Source organism: Bacillus rossius, chromosome 2, assembly GCF_032445375.1.
Source record: "Bacillus rossius redtenbacheri isolate Brsri chromosome 2, Brsri_v3, whole genome shotgun sequence".
Classification (NCBI taxonomy): Eukaryota; Metazoa; Arthropoda; class Insecta; order Phasmatodea; family Bacillidae; genus Bacillus; species Bacillus rossius.
Window position 1 is genome coordinate 92752044 of NC_086331.1, and position 17145 is coordinate 92769188.

A 17145-nucleotide genomic window follows, 5' to 3' on the forward strand; every position below is an offset into this window, starting at 1 on the left:
AGGATTTACGATTTCAGTTTGATATGCTAATAATTCACTAATAACCACAGATTTGGGGGTCTTGCAAATTGTTCCATTAGTATGACAGAGTGAAAATGGAATAGGGGCTAAAGGATAACTTAAGGGTCATTCATTTCATGTCAAATCAACACACTTTTAATAAAATTTTTACCTCATTATCTCAGATTTGATGAAATTTTGCTCAGATGTTACCTCCATACAGACTAACAAAAATATAAAATTTTAGAATGATATATCCATCCGTTTTGAAAATATTGCTTTGTAAATTTTCGAAAAAACACTCAAAAATGCACGACAGGCATATTTTAAAATTACCATAACTCTTCTCTAAATTAAGTTAGAAAGGTGAGACACGTGTCATTTTGCAACATTCTGTATGACCTTTCATGTGATATGTAACACAATAATGTCTAGAAAAAAATTAATTTTAAAGTAATCTTTAAAATTTAAATTTAAAATTTTGGAAAAAGGGCATTTTTAAATTTTTTCAAAAAATTCCATAAAATTTTTTGTACAAATATTAAATTGTTTACAAAGTTTCAAAGTAGAGAGTTAATGGGTTTATAGTAAAATTAATTGGTAATTGTAACCATATTTATACTTTACTTTACCCAATTATGATATTTAACCATTTTTATAATTGAATCGCTTATTTATGAAAGGGCATAAGTCAACTTTTTTGAAGAAATGAGTTACATACAGGATGCCAATCTGTGGGTGTATACGCATCGTTTAGTTACTAAAAGACACTAGTCTGATGCATGGAAGTGGGTTTACCGACCGCCAGAAAATTTAGTTAAGTTATGAAAAGGAATTAGTCAGTGGACTTATGTCCTTTCATAACCAAATGATTACAGCTATTAATCAGTGGACTTATGTCCTTTTATAACCATATAATTGCAGCTAGTTACAAAGAGAAAACAAATAGCAGTATACTCTTCCGACCTCTTTGGCAGTATCATGCAGTGTTGCATGCTGGTATATTCTGCTATCATTTGTTTTGTTGTGTACTTTCAGTTACTTTTGGTTTGTTTACTAGTAGAAAATGAGTGAAATGGAGTCTAATAAGACTTGTGTGGAAAATGATTGTAACCATTCCATGAAACGTAAAAAAGGTGTGCGAAATGTGGAAGAATACAAATGTCAAAGAATTAAACGAGCTCGTCTGCAAGGAAAGGAGTATGCAAACTACAGAGGGAATGTTGTGAAAACTAAAAGTACTACCGAGTCGTGCAGGTAACCTAATTCTTCATATTATTTTCTTTTAAGATTTATATTCATTCATCTTTCAGATTTCACTCACGTAAACATAATTCAGTTTGTAGAAGTGTATTAGTTAACTACCTATTATTGATAATTTGGAAATATTTAAAATAGCTCGCACGACTCATAAAAAAATTATTTTTATTGTTTTAGATGTGCAAGAAAATGCTATGACAAGATTGACATTGCACAGAGAGGGAAATTACTTGATGCTATACATTCCTTTTCATGCAAGAATGAGCAAGACATCTATCTTCAAGGTTTGCTTGACGCTGTGCCAATTAAACATCGCCGACCAAGGAATGGTGACAAGTCTGGAAAAAGGTCATTCTCCTTCACTTTCCATGTAGTTATTCAAGAACGAAGAGTGAAAGTGTGCAAGAAAGCATTCATTCAGTTATATGGAGTATCTGCCAAGAGGGTAAGGAGACTGCAAACATTGTTACTATGTGGACAAACTCCAAAAGACATGCGAGGCCAACAAAACAATAGGAAGTCGGTGCCTGTTGGTGATGTTCAGGCCATCAAAGACCACATATCTTCATTTCCTGTCAAGATAAGCCACCATGCATCCAAAGAATATAAATATCTTGATGCGCAGTTGGATATAAAGAAGATGCATACACTGTTCAAAGAGAAATTTCCTGATTGTAAAGTTAAGTATTCTTTCTATTACAAGATTTTCAGGGAAAATTTCAATCTCCACTTTGGGAGACCACAGATAGACACCTGTGGAGAATGTGAACAACTGAAGGTCAAGATAAAAAATCCTAATCTTAATGAATGTGCTAAGCGAGTTGCCATGGCCGAGCTGGCCATTCATGAAAGAAGGAGTAACAAGTTTTACACAAGCATGAAAGACACGAAACACATTTGCAAAAACAATGATAGTGTGTTAGGGTTAACGTTTGATTATATGCAGAACATTTCACTGCCCTGCATTCCAGTACAAGAGCTTTTTTACTATCGCCAGCTTTCGGTGTTTCCCTTTGCCATACATAACCTGAAAACAGATGAGGCGAGTTTATTTTTATATCACGAAGGGCAGGCAAATAAAGGGCCAAATGAAACTTGCTCTTTTCTCCACAAATACATAAGTGACAACGTGCCTCCATGTGTTAAAGAACTGCACCTTTACAGTGATGCTTGCGGAGGGCAGAATAAGAACAATTGCATGGTAAGATTCTTGTTATCACTTACTGACACCAACAGATTTGACATTATTATCCATCGGTTTCCGATACGTGGTCATTCATATCTTGCTTGCGATCGTGATTTTGCACTGGTGAAACGTGTTCTTAAAAAGACTGATAGATACTATGTACCCATGGAGGTCTGCCAACTTATTACATCTGCAGGAGTTCCTGGAAAATTCACAGTCAACATGGTAACATCTGATGACGTGTTGGACTTCAAGAATTGGTGGCCCAGCCATTACAAAAAGACATGCTTATCATTGGAAAGCCAGAGTAAAGCAGTTCCGCGAAGCCAGAAGCAAGACTTTGCTGTATCAAGGTTTGTAGAGTTCCAGTACAACAGTCGCCATAAAGGTACTGTAGTTGCTTCCGAATTCATTGGCGGCCTTGTGTCACATACTTTTGTGCTTCGTCAATCATCCGACAAAAGTTTGAATCCTACTATTCCTGTTCAAAAGGCGTATCCTGCGAAAAATGTGCCAATTAATGCAAAGAAGATTATTGACTTAAAGAAGGTTCTCCGTTATGTTCCAGGTGAACACAGAGACTTCTACGATGAGATTATCCAGTGGCCTACCAAGCAAACAGACTGAGCTACCATGCCATTGTAACAGGCATTGTTACATAATAACATACAAAGTGTGAAGTTATATTAACACCTTTTGTACATGTTTTCAAAACAATGTGTAGTCTTACATCACTGTTGTTTAAAGTGAAATGATGCTTTAGTACATAACTTTTGTGGTGTTGTTTAAAGAGGGTATGCCTGTGATGTTATGCATTATGTCAGTGAAAATGGCGTAAAGTGTTCAATAATATGGTGTACACGTTTACTGAACTATATCTAGGTTGAATTACATCATTGTATTTCGATTGGAATATTTTATTACATAAGTTTTGTTGACTTGCAAGGTTAAGTTATAAAAGGGCCTAAGTCTGTGATATTTAACAATTTTTTTCTCGCAGGTAATGAAACACTTGCAAAGCATGCACTTGTCAATGTAGTGACATTTAGGTACAGAGTAGTAAAAAAATATTAATTTTGATGTATGAAACTTATAACAGATATGATATAGTTTTTTGCATATTCCCACAACTTTTAGTGAATTGACTTATGCCTTTTCATAAATAAGCGATTCAATTATAATAAGTTATGTTGAAAGTATAAACACACAAAATTGATTAAAAATCACTAATAATACAATTGTAATTAATTCTAGTGCTACACTTTGCTTGTCTCTGATACAGGATTTCAAAGATTAGTTCAGACTAGCATCCAGCTACTGGGGATTCCCCTCAATTTGCTTTGGGATTTCCCTAGCTTTGGGATTCCCCTTACTTTGGGATTCTGCTTGCATTGCCTTAGGATTCCCTTAGCTCTGTGATACCCTTGCTTTGCCCTGGGTTTCCCCCGTAGCTCTTTCAGAGTACTGTACCGTAGTGGTTTCAGCTAGTTTATGCTAGGAGTCTGTATTGTTCTGATGTAGTATCAAAGTTGTTAGTACAAGTATCAGTGCTACGCCTATATAAAAAGTGACCATTTGATTTATATTATTAGTGAAGTTTATGCATTCTGAATTGAGAATGTTGATATTTATTTTTAAAAAGGTAATGTGTTCTTCATGATAGTGACTGAAACCCTATGAAAAGGTGGGCAGTTTACGTTAAGAAATGGCCCTCGGTGAATAATTTTTAAGTTTCAGTGTTTTAATCCATTAAAAAAAAGCAATCATAACATTAGGGAAGAAAGAAAATTAAGGAATGTTACTAGTTGGATGTGCAGTTTGTTTTCTGGATTGCCAAAGGGAGCAAAAATTTGTGATAGCTGTAGAATAGAAATTACAACATTACAAACTGCTGCTGCTTCTTCTTCTTCTACTCACCAGGATAACGAATCAAGTTCAAATTCTGATAAAGATCCCAGTTTTTCTGCATCCTCAGAGGTGATTTGTTCATTAAATTTTTTCACTACAGGGGCTAGGAGAATCTCCTATTAATAGGAAAAAATTCAATCAAAAAGTTATGCAACCAGAAAAATTAAAACAATGGACTCCACAATCAAAAGGAAACTTTTTGAGTTGCCAGATAATTTCTCTGAGGATGATGGTGAAAATTTAGAGGAATCAGTTTTGCAAAACCTCAAAGCCAATTTCTTGAGTTCTACTAGCAGGAGCAAGAAGTTAATGGGTGCTGGCATCTGTTTGTAAAATAAGAGGATGCTCGGGGTCAATGCGCGCGAGTGTGTGGCACTGCGTGAACGTGCTCTTCACCTCCTCAAACGTATATTGGGCTTCGTTGCTCCAGTGGTAGCGCTTTTGCGAGGACAGTAGGTCGGTGAGGGGTGTGATGATCTGAGAGAAATTTGGTATGGACACCCTCAGCCAGTTAATCAGCCCGATAAACCTCTGTAGTTGTTTTCTTGTGCGTGGGGCTTTCACGGTCGTGACTTTTTGCAGGTGGCCTGTCTGAGGCTGATTTCCCTCTGCATTGATGAGATGTCCCAAGAATTCGACCTCTTCGGTGCCCAGGTGGCACTTTACCGGGTTGGCCGTTAGGTGGTGGGTGGCGAGTCTTTCGAGCATGAGCGCTAAGTGTCGACAGTGGTCCTCCCACATCTCGGAAAAGACGATTACATCGTCCAGATAGGCGAGGGCGAACTGGCCTAGGTACCCCTCCAATACCTGCGTCATTTTCACCTGGAATGTTGCCGGCGCACATTTTAGGCCGAATGGCATGGCTCGATTCTGAAACCGCCTGCCGTCCGGGACGGTGAAGGCTGTCTTCTCCCGATCTTGTTGTTTAATTGGCACTTGCCAGTATCCAGATTTTAAATTGAGCGTACTGAAGACGCGGGCTCTCCCTAGGCTGGCCACTGCTGTCTCTACACTTATCTGCGGAGGTGGAGCGCTAATTGTTACGGCGTTGAGTGGGCGGAAATCGGTACAGAACCTTAATGTGCCGTTCTTTTTGGAGGCCAGTACAATACACACGTTGTGCGGGCTGTTTGACGGTTCGATTACCCCACCATGTAGCATTTCCGTGACTTGCTCGCGTATGATTCACTGTTCTTTGAACCCATAGCCCCGTGGTGACTTGTAAATGGGTTGGTCCGTGGTGGTTGGGATTGAATGTTCCGCTACTGTGGTGCGCCGTAAGGGCTCGTTGGTGGTGAAAACGTCACGTCGTTTGCGAAGGATTTTGTTTATGGTGTCAGTAAACTCTGGTGGCATATTATGGCGGAGGTCGTGAAGAGTGACGGTAGGGCCTGGTGGTTTAGGGGCTTGGCCCACCGCGTACACCGCGAACCTCTCGGTCCGTCCTACATTTATCTTGGCAGGGCCCATTTCTAGCACAGCGTCGGTCTCGGCCAGCCAGGGCTGCCCCAACACAAGTTCCTCTCCCAAATCACTAACAACAACAGTGAACACTTGAGTAGTCAGTTCCCGCAGGCTTACCGTAGCATCCGCGTACCCCAACATCTGACTGGCGTGCGTGGTGGTCACCAGCCAAAGCTCGCCTTGGTGTGGGCGGAGGGCGCCGGGTGGCACAAGTGAGGGGTGGATAAACACCTGGCTCGCCCCGGTGTCGATGAGAACAATGGCTGGACGACCATTGACCTCCACATGTACGCGGAGTAGGTGGTCGGGAGACAGGATCAGTTGCCCTAGCCTTGGCGGTTGTAGCCACCCTGGTGCCACATTGTCGTGTGTCGGCAAGGTTGTCGTCGTGTGGTGCCGGGCTGCTCGTTCTTCGTCGTTCGGGTTGTCGTGACTCATTACACCCAAGTTGACGTGTTTGTTGGTCATTTGGGTGTAGGCGTCGTGGCCCTTAGCGTTTGTAATGGCGGCTATTGACGTTTGTTGTGACGCGTCGTCTTGCTGTGGTCGGGCGTGTTGGCTGGGTGGGTGTTGTCGTGGCGACCATAGGTGTTCGTCGTGGGAATTCGCTCCTCCATTGTCATGCCCGTTGGCTGTACGTGTGTTGTCATGACGGTTAGTGCTTGTCGTGGCGAATCGTTCCACTGTTGGCGTGCCGGTCGGCTGTGCGTGCGTTGTCATGGCGGTTAGTGCTTGTTGTGGCGAGTTGCTTTGCCATTGGTGCACTTGTTGGCCGTGTGCGTGTTGTCGTGGTGGCCAGTGTGGTTGGTGGTAGCGAGCTGCATCGTCGTTGGCGTGTCAGCTGGCTACGCGCGGGTAGGCGCCGCAGTGGTCGGTGTCTGGTCGATTGCTTGTTTGTCGTTGTGCGTTTGTCATGTGCTTGTTGGTTGCTGTCGTGTTGTTGGTTTGACTGTTCATTGGTGTCGTGGGGGGGGGGGGGGAAACTCAGTGTCAGTCCCATCCCCCCTCCCCCTACTCGTTTCCCGTCGGTTGGTTGTCGTGTGAAGTTGTAGGCGGTCGATGGGTTGTTGGTGTTATTCTTCGGGGGTCTGTCCCCAGTGGGCAATCACTGTGCCAATGGAGGTGCCCCTCGGGCAGCCTATCCTGCACTGTGGCGCTTGGTGGTTTAGGCTGGTCTCTGCTCGGGTTTGCTCGTTGGCCCGCGGTGGCCTTCAGTCTTCGAGGTTTTGACCTCGATGTTGGTGTTGGGGTGGCGGTGCCTGTATTGCGAGTAGGTGTCGGCGGTTGGGTGGGCTGCTCCATTCTCGGTCAGGATTTTGTGGGTTTCGCCACCAAGCTCGTTGAAAGTTCCTTTCCGTGGCCATCGCTAGCTGCACATATTCCGCAACCGTGGTCACGTTGCTGACGCACATTAAGGGCTGGAATTCGTCTCTCAACAGCAGTGTGATGGTGGGTCGTGCCCGAGTGGGTTCCGTGAATGGTGCGATGCGTCTAAATAACTGCAGATTGTGTGCTACGAAATTTTCGACCGGTTCCGCTTCCCGTTGGGGGTTGCTATAGAACTGCGTGGTGCATTGTACCATGGTTAAACCAGCGTCGAACCGTTGGTTAAAGGCGTCGGCAAATTCTGGCCACTCCAAGTTGAATCGCCCCCATAATCACCACCAGGCTAGGGCGTTCCCTCGCAGTTGCTCGCTGGTTCGCTCTGGCCATTCGTCGACGGGTATTCCGTTCCGCGTGAGTCGCGCCTCGCATTTGTGGATGTAGGCTTGGGGGTCTTCGTACGGTGCTCCGCTGAACTCCGGTAACTTTGACACGTGCGTGGTGGTTCGTGTCAACCCTGTGCGCGTGGTGGGTGGTAGTGCCACGCCTTCGCGTCCGCCTGGTTGTGTGGTGGTTTGGTGTAGTGTGAATCCAAAGTACGGGTTCGGTTTGGTTTCGGTTACTGGCATCGTAGGTGTTGGTTGCAGTGGCCTTGTGAAATCTGTTTCTATCTTCCGTTTCCATATTCGGTCCCAGTCCACGTCCCATTGCTCATGATGTGTTCGTGTTGTTTGTTGTGGCGTGTTGTTTGGTGGCGGGCACTGGCAGGTACTCAGCCATGGCAGTGACCCGGTCAACAGGTCGTTGTCTGGGGTTGTCTACAATGTGCGCTTATTCCCTGAGGTGTTTGTGAAAACATTGTCGTGTTGTTGGTCGCGGCGATGTGAACAGCTGTCTTGGCTGACGTGTCGCGCGCGCTAGGCTGATCCGCGGGTTGGGTGCTCGGACAGTCGCACAAGAAGGAGAGAGTGATAACTGGGCGGTGGCGTGGTTGCGCGCGCCGATCCAGGCTGTCCGGTAGGTGGGGTTGCCCGGACAGCCGCTTAAAGAGGGGAGCGATAACGGCCGTGGGTGAAAGGGGTGCTGGGCTGTGACGTCGCTCGCCCGCGTCGTGCGCTCTGCTGGAATGTTGGGCGCTGGGGGAGGGGGATGGGGGATTCTTTGTCCACCGCTCTCGTCACGCCAGCCCGTCTAATCCCCGCGCGTCCAAAATGGCCGTTTTGTGTCAGCGTTGACGCTTAAAGTTGGAAAATGCGTGAAAATTACTGGAGAGAAAAAAAAAATTTCTGACTTGTCTTTTGACCGGATTTTTTGCTGTCCTTTTTCTTTGAATTTAACTCTGTTCTTTTGCCACACACAGGGGCGCCAAATGCCATCAGCCGGGGTCTCGTGCTCGATTCCCGCGGCGAGTCTAAGGGGCTGGTTGTGTATTATGGTTTGATTTTCCGGGAGGGCGCCAGGCTAGATCGTGCTTCTAACCATTTGTGTGGGTCGATCGGCTCCAGAGTGCTTCCCTAGACTCGGTGGCTTTGATTTGATAGTGTAATCTAGCTGCTAATGAAACATGATGGCACTCCCTATTCAGCATAAATGGCTGGTGCCTAACTACGCAACAGAAACACTCATTTGCACTCGTGAACGTGGTTTACACGTATTTATTGACGAACATGGATTGTACACGGCACTAGACTTGATTAGTTCTTTGGACAGAAATGGATACACAAGAATTACATGACACTATACTCTTGATTGTGTTACGAATAGCTCTCCCTAGGGCAGTTTGTCGTAGGGGAGGTTTAGTGGTCACTTGGAGTCGGCCACATCTGTATATTAAAGATAACAGGCGGTAGGCCTAATTCGCATGTGCGAATCATTCACATTAAATTAATCCCGAGGGGAGGTGGGTGAGGCCGGCAGACGTTTGCTCGGCTGCGTTAACTAAAGCTCTGTCTCCTGGAGCCGGCCAGTTCAGGATAATGGCTGTCCTTAAGGCGGCCCTGTGGCTCGTGGCCTAAAAGCAGAAATTTACGACGGCCGGGTTAATCCCTGCACCGTAAAAACCGACCCGGGGTCGCGTGGGGAGTTGACATTAAAGAAGGTTTGAGACATGACTATAATTACCAGTGTGAAGAATCAGAGAATTGCAAGTTGAAGGCTCCCCACGGAACGAACACTTTCACCCCGGGCCGCGAGCTGATCAGAACTGCCGGAGGGGGCTGGCGTGCGGGAGTGGGGGGACAGTTCCGCCGCGCGCTAAGCCACGAGTCAAGAAAGAGATTACCGTTATTCGGTTTAATATTTGATAACTTACTCACTAAATGTACATGACCCTTGTGTGATTAATTATTCAGGTGATAGTTTCATTTCTAAACATTGACTTAAGTTTTAATTGCTAACATTGAAACTTTATTATTTGAAAAAATTAGTCAAAGGAAATACTCGCAATTAAATGTTAGAAACTACTGGTTCTGTTTATGTTTGTGGTTTGTTCTTGATGTTGCTTCAGCACTTTACCTTACACCTAATTTAAGACCTTGGGCCGTGATGAAACTTAAGACGTTCATTAATTACTGTGCACTGAGGGGGTTTGCATTTGTGTGCTACGACACATTTTTCGAATTACGTGTTGATTAAATGGGATTGTTTTACGAGTGTGTTCAACGATTAATTGACGGTTGTTCGCACTGGGTGGAGTTCTGTGGCAAAATTTTAACACTGGGAGTACTTGCATCACAGTTCCGCGCTTGACCTGGGTTGGGTTTGCTAGGGGTGCGTTCCACCAGCGGGAGCCAATTTTGGTGGGCTGAGACCGGACTCGGATGGCCTCCGGCGGTACGACGTCAAACCATTGTGGTTTAAATCAGCCAACCCTGTGCCAGAATATTTTGAAATCTGCTCAATTATTTAAGATACCTTCCTCTGTTATGCCATTTTTCTCCAAGTTTACTGTAGCACTGATATCGTCAGCCTAATGCAAATCCGAAAATTGTTTGTGGACAACATTTTGCATCTGTGTGAGAATGTCCACATTGCACTTTTATATGCATCTATAAATAATCTGTTTGTTAAATTTACTCCTTGGTAATTCAGGCTTGCATCCTGATCATTCAAATTTAATAACTTACTAAGAGTATCAGAAAAGTAACCATTTTTTGATGTAGATTGGTCAATGAATACATCACGTTCACTGTAGTGAAAGGGACAGTTTCAAGAAATGACATCAAAATGTCAGTGAAAAACAAACAAAAAAAACCATATGACAAATTTTGCACTCTTGAAATTGCGTACCAGACCATCCAATTTTGCAGACAGCTGATTTCTTTCTGCAGCCAATGTTTCTACTTGTGAGCAGTAACTCAAGTGACTTCTTCTTGTGAGACACCAATCTCACACCTTGTACTTTTGTAGTAGGCACTGAGGTAACATTTTTGTCTCCTAAAAGTGAAGAAATTTCTCTAAACTTGTGTAGGTGATTAGGACTATTGCTGTAGAATTCATGAATGTTACTTAGTAATGCAAATCTATCTGACATATGTTGCCTGAACATAGTGCTTAACATTTAACTGAGACAGTGAACTATAAGCAAACATAGGCAAGTATCTATAATTAAAGCAGCTACACCTTTTTGATGACACAATTTACAGAAGCACCATCAGCTATGAAGCCCACAAGTTTAATTTCAGTGTCAGAAATGCAAAAATAATAAACCCTGTACTAGCATTGAGAATGCTATTACAGCTTCTAGATCTGCGATTTTAAGAAATTTACATTGTACATCAGCATTTTTATCGACATATGTCTGAAATACAATCGCTTTTTCAGTGACAAATCTGTTAAAGCATCAAAGAAAATGCTGAAGCATTTAACATTTTTTGAATCATCTTTTAATAAAATTTTATGTCTTCACCAATAGACTGTTTTAATTCTTTACAGCATTGTTGAACGTATCACCAAAGTCAACACCATCATGATTTTCAAGATAAATTAATTGTGGAAATTGGTTAGAAGCAATTTCTTCTTTGGCCAATACATTTGCAATGTCAATGAATTTATCTACACAAATTTTTATTTCTTTACATACAGTAGACATGGACTTGCTGATTGGTTGATTTTCCCCAAAAAAACTCTTTAATTCATTTTGGTTTGTTTCTGAAATTCACAGTATGTGTATATGCATGTCAGATTTTGTGTATTTAATGCAGTTGTCTTTCTTCAAACTCAAACCATGCACTCCAACAATAAAGATAGAATTTAAATTTTGCAAGTGCCATAAGTTTTCTTTGCTTTCCCAATACAAGCCACTGTATAAATGCTGAACATAGTTATCACTGGATTCAGATTTTAACTAGTACATGTTCTGTGGATTAAGTTTAATTTTCCTTTTTTTTAATGTAATGAATCTCGCCAATCCACTGCTTGCTGCCATGTTATGTTAAATTAAACATTAAAGATTTTCATCTCTAAATACTATCAGACATCCATTGTTTTGTTGTTGAAACTAGAAAGGTCATACATAGATTATGTAGCAGGGAATGTATGATGTTAGTAGTCAGTCAAAATTTTATATCCATCATACTTCTAGAACAGCTTGCTACATTTTCATATATCCATTTATTGTGATATTTACAAAAAATTACAAAATAAAGTGCGTAGTATTTTGCGACGTGAAATTACATTTGTGTCATGGGTATGAATAAATTATATCGCAAAATGTGATACGAGTCTACTAAAAATATACACTGTTATGTACATACACTGGTGTGTATGCATACTTGAAAATTTGAACTTTATCACATTTGCTTGCCCACACATGTTTTCATTGGCTCTTAACTTGAAGGGTTACCTAAAATTTCAACTTTTATAGTTTTTTTAGAGTTAAATATATAATTTTTTTTTTAATTTATGGCAATAGTTATGCTTGGTTTTTAAGTTATATAAACATTTCCAATTAACGTACTTTATATTTTTTTTTCAGGTTATCGACTTTGGTTCGAGTTGCTACGAAACACAACGTGTGTACACGTACATTCAGTCAAGGTTTTATCGAGCACCAGAAGTTATTTTGGGTGCCCGATATGGAATGCCAATTGATATGTGGAGCTTGGGCTGCATTCTAGCAGAGTTATTGACTGGATACCCCTTACTCCCTGGTGAAGACGAAGCAGATCAACTAGCGTGCATCATCGAACTTCTGGGAATGCCACCTCAAAAACTTCTCGATGCCTCCAAACGTTCGAAAAATTTCATCAGTTCAAAAGGCTATCCACGGTACTGTACTGCCAATACCTTGCCTGATGGTACTACAGTGTTGGGTGCGGGTGTTTCTCGAAGGGGGAAGCCCCGTGGGCCACCAGGTTCTAGGGACCTTCGTCGAGCTCTTAATGGCTGTGATGATGCGCAGTTCTTAGACTTTATTCGACGTTGCCTAGAATGGGATCCTGATGCTAGAATGACTCCAGCATCTGCCTTACGCCATGGGTGGTTAAGGCGCCGTTTGCCAAGGCCCCCTCCAGAAAAAAGTGAAGGTCAGTCTGGTGGTCGTAATTCATCATCAAGAAATTCAAGCAAGACGAATGCAGTTACCAGTGGTGTCTTGAGTACCAATACAATTAGGCTTCAATTGCCTGATGACAGAGCAACTACTGCCCATTCAACCAAGTTACCTCAAATTCCCAATCATTCATAACACAAATGACAATAGATTTTTAGGTTTTAAATGGTTGGATATTTTATAATATTTTGTTCTTGGTACTTTAATGCACATGGGTCAGTGAAGACCATTCCTACAAGGCCTTGGCATTTACCTCAGAAAATTTTTGATCATTTATATAGTAATGACCTATTTTATGGTGTATTAACTGCACTTTTTAATTTTTTCACTGTAATGTTTACTAGTTGACTGCTTCACTGGTAAATCCCAGACATGCGGCATCCCCAAAGGTTGTATAGAAATTTATCACACTAGTGTAGCATGTAAGCCTGCTCTTTTTGGACTTGAGGAACTGAGAAATATAGTTAAGGTACACAATTACTGCCTACTGATAACAGTTTTTATTTTATAAAGCGTATCATAATCTATGTATATGTTCTTGATTATTGTTTGTATTTTCATTTTTATACTGGAAAATGAATTTTTATAGCGATAATGTTTTAGTTTATTTATTATGCATTGTTACAATTGGTCTATTTATTCAAGATGAGTTAGGGTGCTGTGTGTTAATACGATTTTTTATAAAAAAATTGAATTTGTAACTGCTTGTCCTCAAAATTGTAAAAAAACCTGAGACTAAGCAGTAATATTTTTTAAAATAAAAAGGAATATTTCAAAACTATAGGACTGGTGTTCCATGACACCATCTTTTGGCCTGTGATTGAGGAAAATGTTCTGTAATATAATTTTTGCCATGAAGTAGTTCTGATCTTGACGAGGAAAAAAAGATCTTGTCTTAATTAATTTTACTAAGCCTTATGTGAGATAACTAATCAGGGTATCTACAAATACTTGGCAAACTTATTTCAGGACCTTTCAATAAAATTTTTGTACACCTTTTTTATGCCGCAGGGTAGATTTTTTTTAGTAAGCAAATTAAAAGTAACATGAAATTTATCTTGTATTCGCAGGAGCATACTGATTTTTATTTTAACAAAGTTAATGTGCAACTGTGAATTGAAGTGAGGCATCAGAAAACAAAATGCAAGTTAGCAAAATGCAGCTGGAAATTGTTGTTTTGTGACTTCCAGCATCAGTGTTGTTTATTTTGAGACTTTTTTTGTCTTTCGTGACCAGTTCTTCAGTTTTCATACCAAAATGTTCGGATTAGTTTGAATTTACTGTAAGCAAACACATTTTGAAGTTATGATTTCTGTAGCATACTATTCCCTTCGCTATTATATATTTATTATATTAAATAAAATACTGCTGTATATTTATGTTGCATTATTACACTGCATTTAGTTTAAACATGCATTTATCTCAACAGATGTTTCACTTGGGTTATATCTAAAAAATGCTACAGCATTTTTCTTTATTTTAATAATAGAAAAATGTATTACATTTCATTATTTGATAAATTACAGGCCGAAAGAACATATCAACTCATATTTTTATGATGAAGAGAAAATGATATTACCAAACATTACCATCATGCGAATCAAGGGCCATGTGACCCATAGTTCAAAAGATTTAAATTTTTTTTTTTTTTTTAATTCTATACAAAAATTATTCCCTAATCTAAAGTACATTTATTCTTCAAGAGTTACATTTGTTAATTAGATTTACTGGTGTTCAGAGCTTCAGAAAAAAATCATAAATACATTTGTGATTTGTCATGAGGAATCACCTCAAAAGTCAACACACTGCCTCCTAACTCACCCTGCATTTAGTGACACAATGTCATGTATTTTACGATCTCAAAACTGTTGATTTTTTAAAAAATCATTAAACAGGTCTTACTTTTACCCCAGTGCACTTAAACATTCTTAAATCAAGGATGATGTAAGTCCTGGGAGTATTAAAAAAGGCCAGAAATGCCTTATTTAGCCTCGAATAAGGCTAATATTATGAAATCTATGTGGCTAAGTGAAAGTAAGGACTGTAAATTGTTTTGTGTTCACGCCCACGCTGTGTTAGTACATCCAAATGAATGTTTTTGTTTATTGTAGAGGCCCATGTGAACACAAGCAATAAAGGATGACTTTCTCTTCTCCAGACTGTTAAATTTTCTTTACATTTTACCTTCTGCTTATCTGAAATTAACATTTTTAACCACTTTTCAATCACCATGAGAAGTTCTTCTTAGAAGAAAGGCATTTACGTTACTACCAGAAATATAATGTGATTGTGTTAGTTCACGTGTCTGCTTATGTACGTAGGTCTCCTAACGCCCTCCCCGCTTTTCCTTTTTCATAAATACCATGTTTAGTAATATTTCCTTATTGCATATCCAGTTTATACCAAAAGTTTTATATTTATAATTCATATTTTCAGAATTAAATATATTATGTTTATGGTACAGTTTTGCATCACAAACACATTTAAATGCTTACTTTATTTTAATTTTTTTTACATTAAAATATAATTCAATATGCTATACAAAACAATTGCTCCCGGGAAAAAGGTTCCTGACAGTTTTATACATATTTTTTTTTTTTAAATCAAATATATTTTGCTAATTTTACAGCTTTGCATCACACATACAACCAAGTCCTTTCTTTATTTTAATATTTTATTTTAAAATACAAATGGATATGCAAAAAGGAACAATTACCAAATATTTTTGTTTCTGATATATTGGTTTCTACCATTTTGGTACATGTCTCATATCATCACAAAATGTTTGATTAAATCCTGAATCTTGTTTTTATTTTCAATAAATATGTTGCCCTAATCTTAAAAAAAAATTAATTAAATCTTTCTTAGTAAAGCAAAAGTGAAAGTTTGATATTCAATTTTTTGTGAAATATTCAAAAAGAAATGACAAATATTATTTGTCTAGTTTCAGTTTTTTTTTGTTTACAGTACTGGTAATGACTTTTTTGGTGTGTGAAGGATTTTAAACATCTCTGCAGGTCAAGTGTGGTTCTCTTCTTCACCCATCACAGGCAAGTACCATCACCGTCGTGACACATCTCAAGGAAGAGGGATCATGGATTGAAAGTCCTCTTTTGTAAGTTGCCGTATGGATGACACACCCGTTTGTACTTACAGTGTGTCTATAAACCCACCGTACAGGAGATGACATGTCTTACTTTAATTTAATACTGGAAACAATTGTGTCAAACCTGTCCATTAATATATTCTCATTAAATTTAAGGTCTTACCTCAATCCAATATAAATGTGTTGTTCTCTGGATGGTCGGCTCGCTCAACAAACTTCCTAACTACTTGTCTCATCATTCGCTTGTAGTTACAAGGCATAAATGCAGCCTAGTGTATGTTTTATTTGAATAAGGTGAATTGATTCTTATTTTCTTGTTATTTTTAACAATACAATACTCATCTTGCCAAGATACATGTTGTATTGTAAAAAAAATACATTCTACAGGCAATCTGTCTACAATTTATAATATTAAATAATTAAAAATAAAGGTCGGAACAGAAGTGCGTAATATTTAAACAAGATAACGTCTCATTAATAAATTATTCTTGACCACAGTTAAGTGTAAAACACAAACAATTGTGTTGTTTGTATAACTTCTAAAACAGAGAATTTTCCTTAATGATTTTCGTATGAGATAAAAAAAATTCCTTTTAAAAATAAAATAATTGCATTGATAAGGTTGCTAACACCAGAATGCTGCTAACTAAATACCTAGCAGATTGCTGGTATTTCACATCATTGTTTTCTCACATTTTAAATAGGAAGAATTTCCTCCCTACTTTTAGTGACTTTTAGGTTAGGTTTACTGCCCCCAGCCTCATAGGTAGCAAGGTTTGCTCTTTGTTGTATCACATATTGCTACATATTTAATACACGTAGGCTTCCCCAAAGTACTCTGAAGAATGATAAAATGGTAACAAATTTAGGAAGAGTGTTCATGTAGAGTTAAGAGGTTTAGTGTTCATCTTCAAAATTAAAATATTAGCCAGTTTTGGAGAGCAGTGGTTTCTGTGTAAAGAAAGTAATAAAAATAATAGAAGGGTATTTTTGAGTTCCTATAATTATCCTGGTGGTTACACAATACAGCCGCAATAAAATCTACTACAGTTTCCTTTAAGTTATATTCAGGCATTTGATTAACAACACAGACTCAAGTGTCCTGCTTTTGTAGCTTGCAAGATGCAAAATAAATAATTAAAATAATATTATCAGCTTTTTCATACAATGAGTATGCTTGAGTGTAAAATAGTGTTAATAAAACTTGAAGTGCACTAAAAAAATGCTATAAAAATTATAAAAATTGTGTGATTTAATAAAACAGCACTATTTGCAAAATTTTTACGGTATGTAAAAAACTTTGGGATTAAGTTTGTTTTGGTTCTTTAAAATCTGCAAGTTAACTTC

The 17145-nt window shown here is 39.4% G+C and overlaps 2 protein-coding genes across 3 annotated transcripts in view; both read left to right on the forward strand.

Annotated features, from left to right (window-relative positions):
• Positions 1 to 14851, forward strand: part of LOC134529466 (dual specificity tyrosine-phosphorylation-regulated kinase 2) — a 64765-nt gene extending 49914 nt beyond the window's left edge. The window contains exon 3 of one of the 2 annotated variants that reach the window (XM_063363597.1): positions 12117 to 12204. Coding sequence is in view for 1 of the 2 variants with exons in the window: in XM_063363596.1 (XP_063219666.1) it covers positions 12117 to 12827 (711 nt within the window). In the remaining variant the exon portion in view is untranslated. Of the gene's footprint in view, positions 1 to 12116 lie in introns of both variants that reach the window. The other variant, XM_063363596.1, reaches the window with a different exon arrangement.
• On the forward strand, positions 707 to 3604 carry LOC134529465 (uncharacterized). The gene is made up of 2 exons (XM_063363595.1): positions 707 to 1257; positions 1438 to 3604. Exons 1-2 carry the CDS (start codon positions 1067 to 1069, stop codon positions 3071 to 3073), a joined length of 1827 nt encoding a protein of 608 aa, XP_063219665.1. The 5' UTR covers positions 707 to 1066; the 3' UTR covers positions 3074 to 3604.
• Positions 14852 to 17145: the final 2294 nt, after the last annotated feature.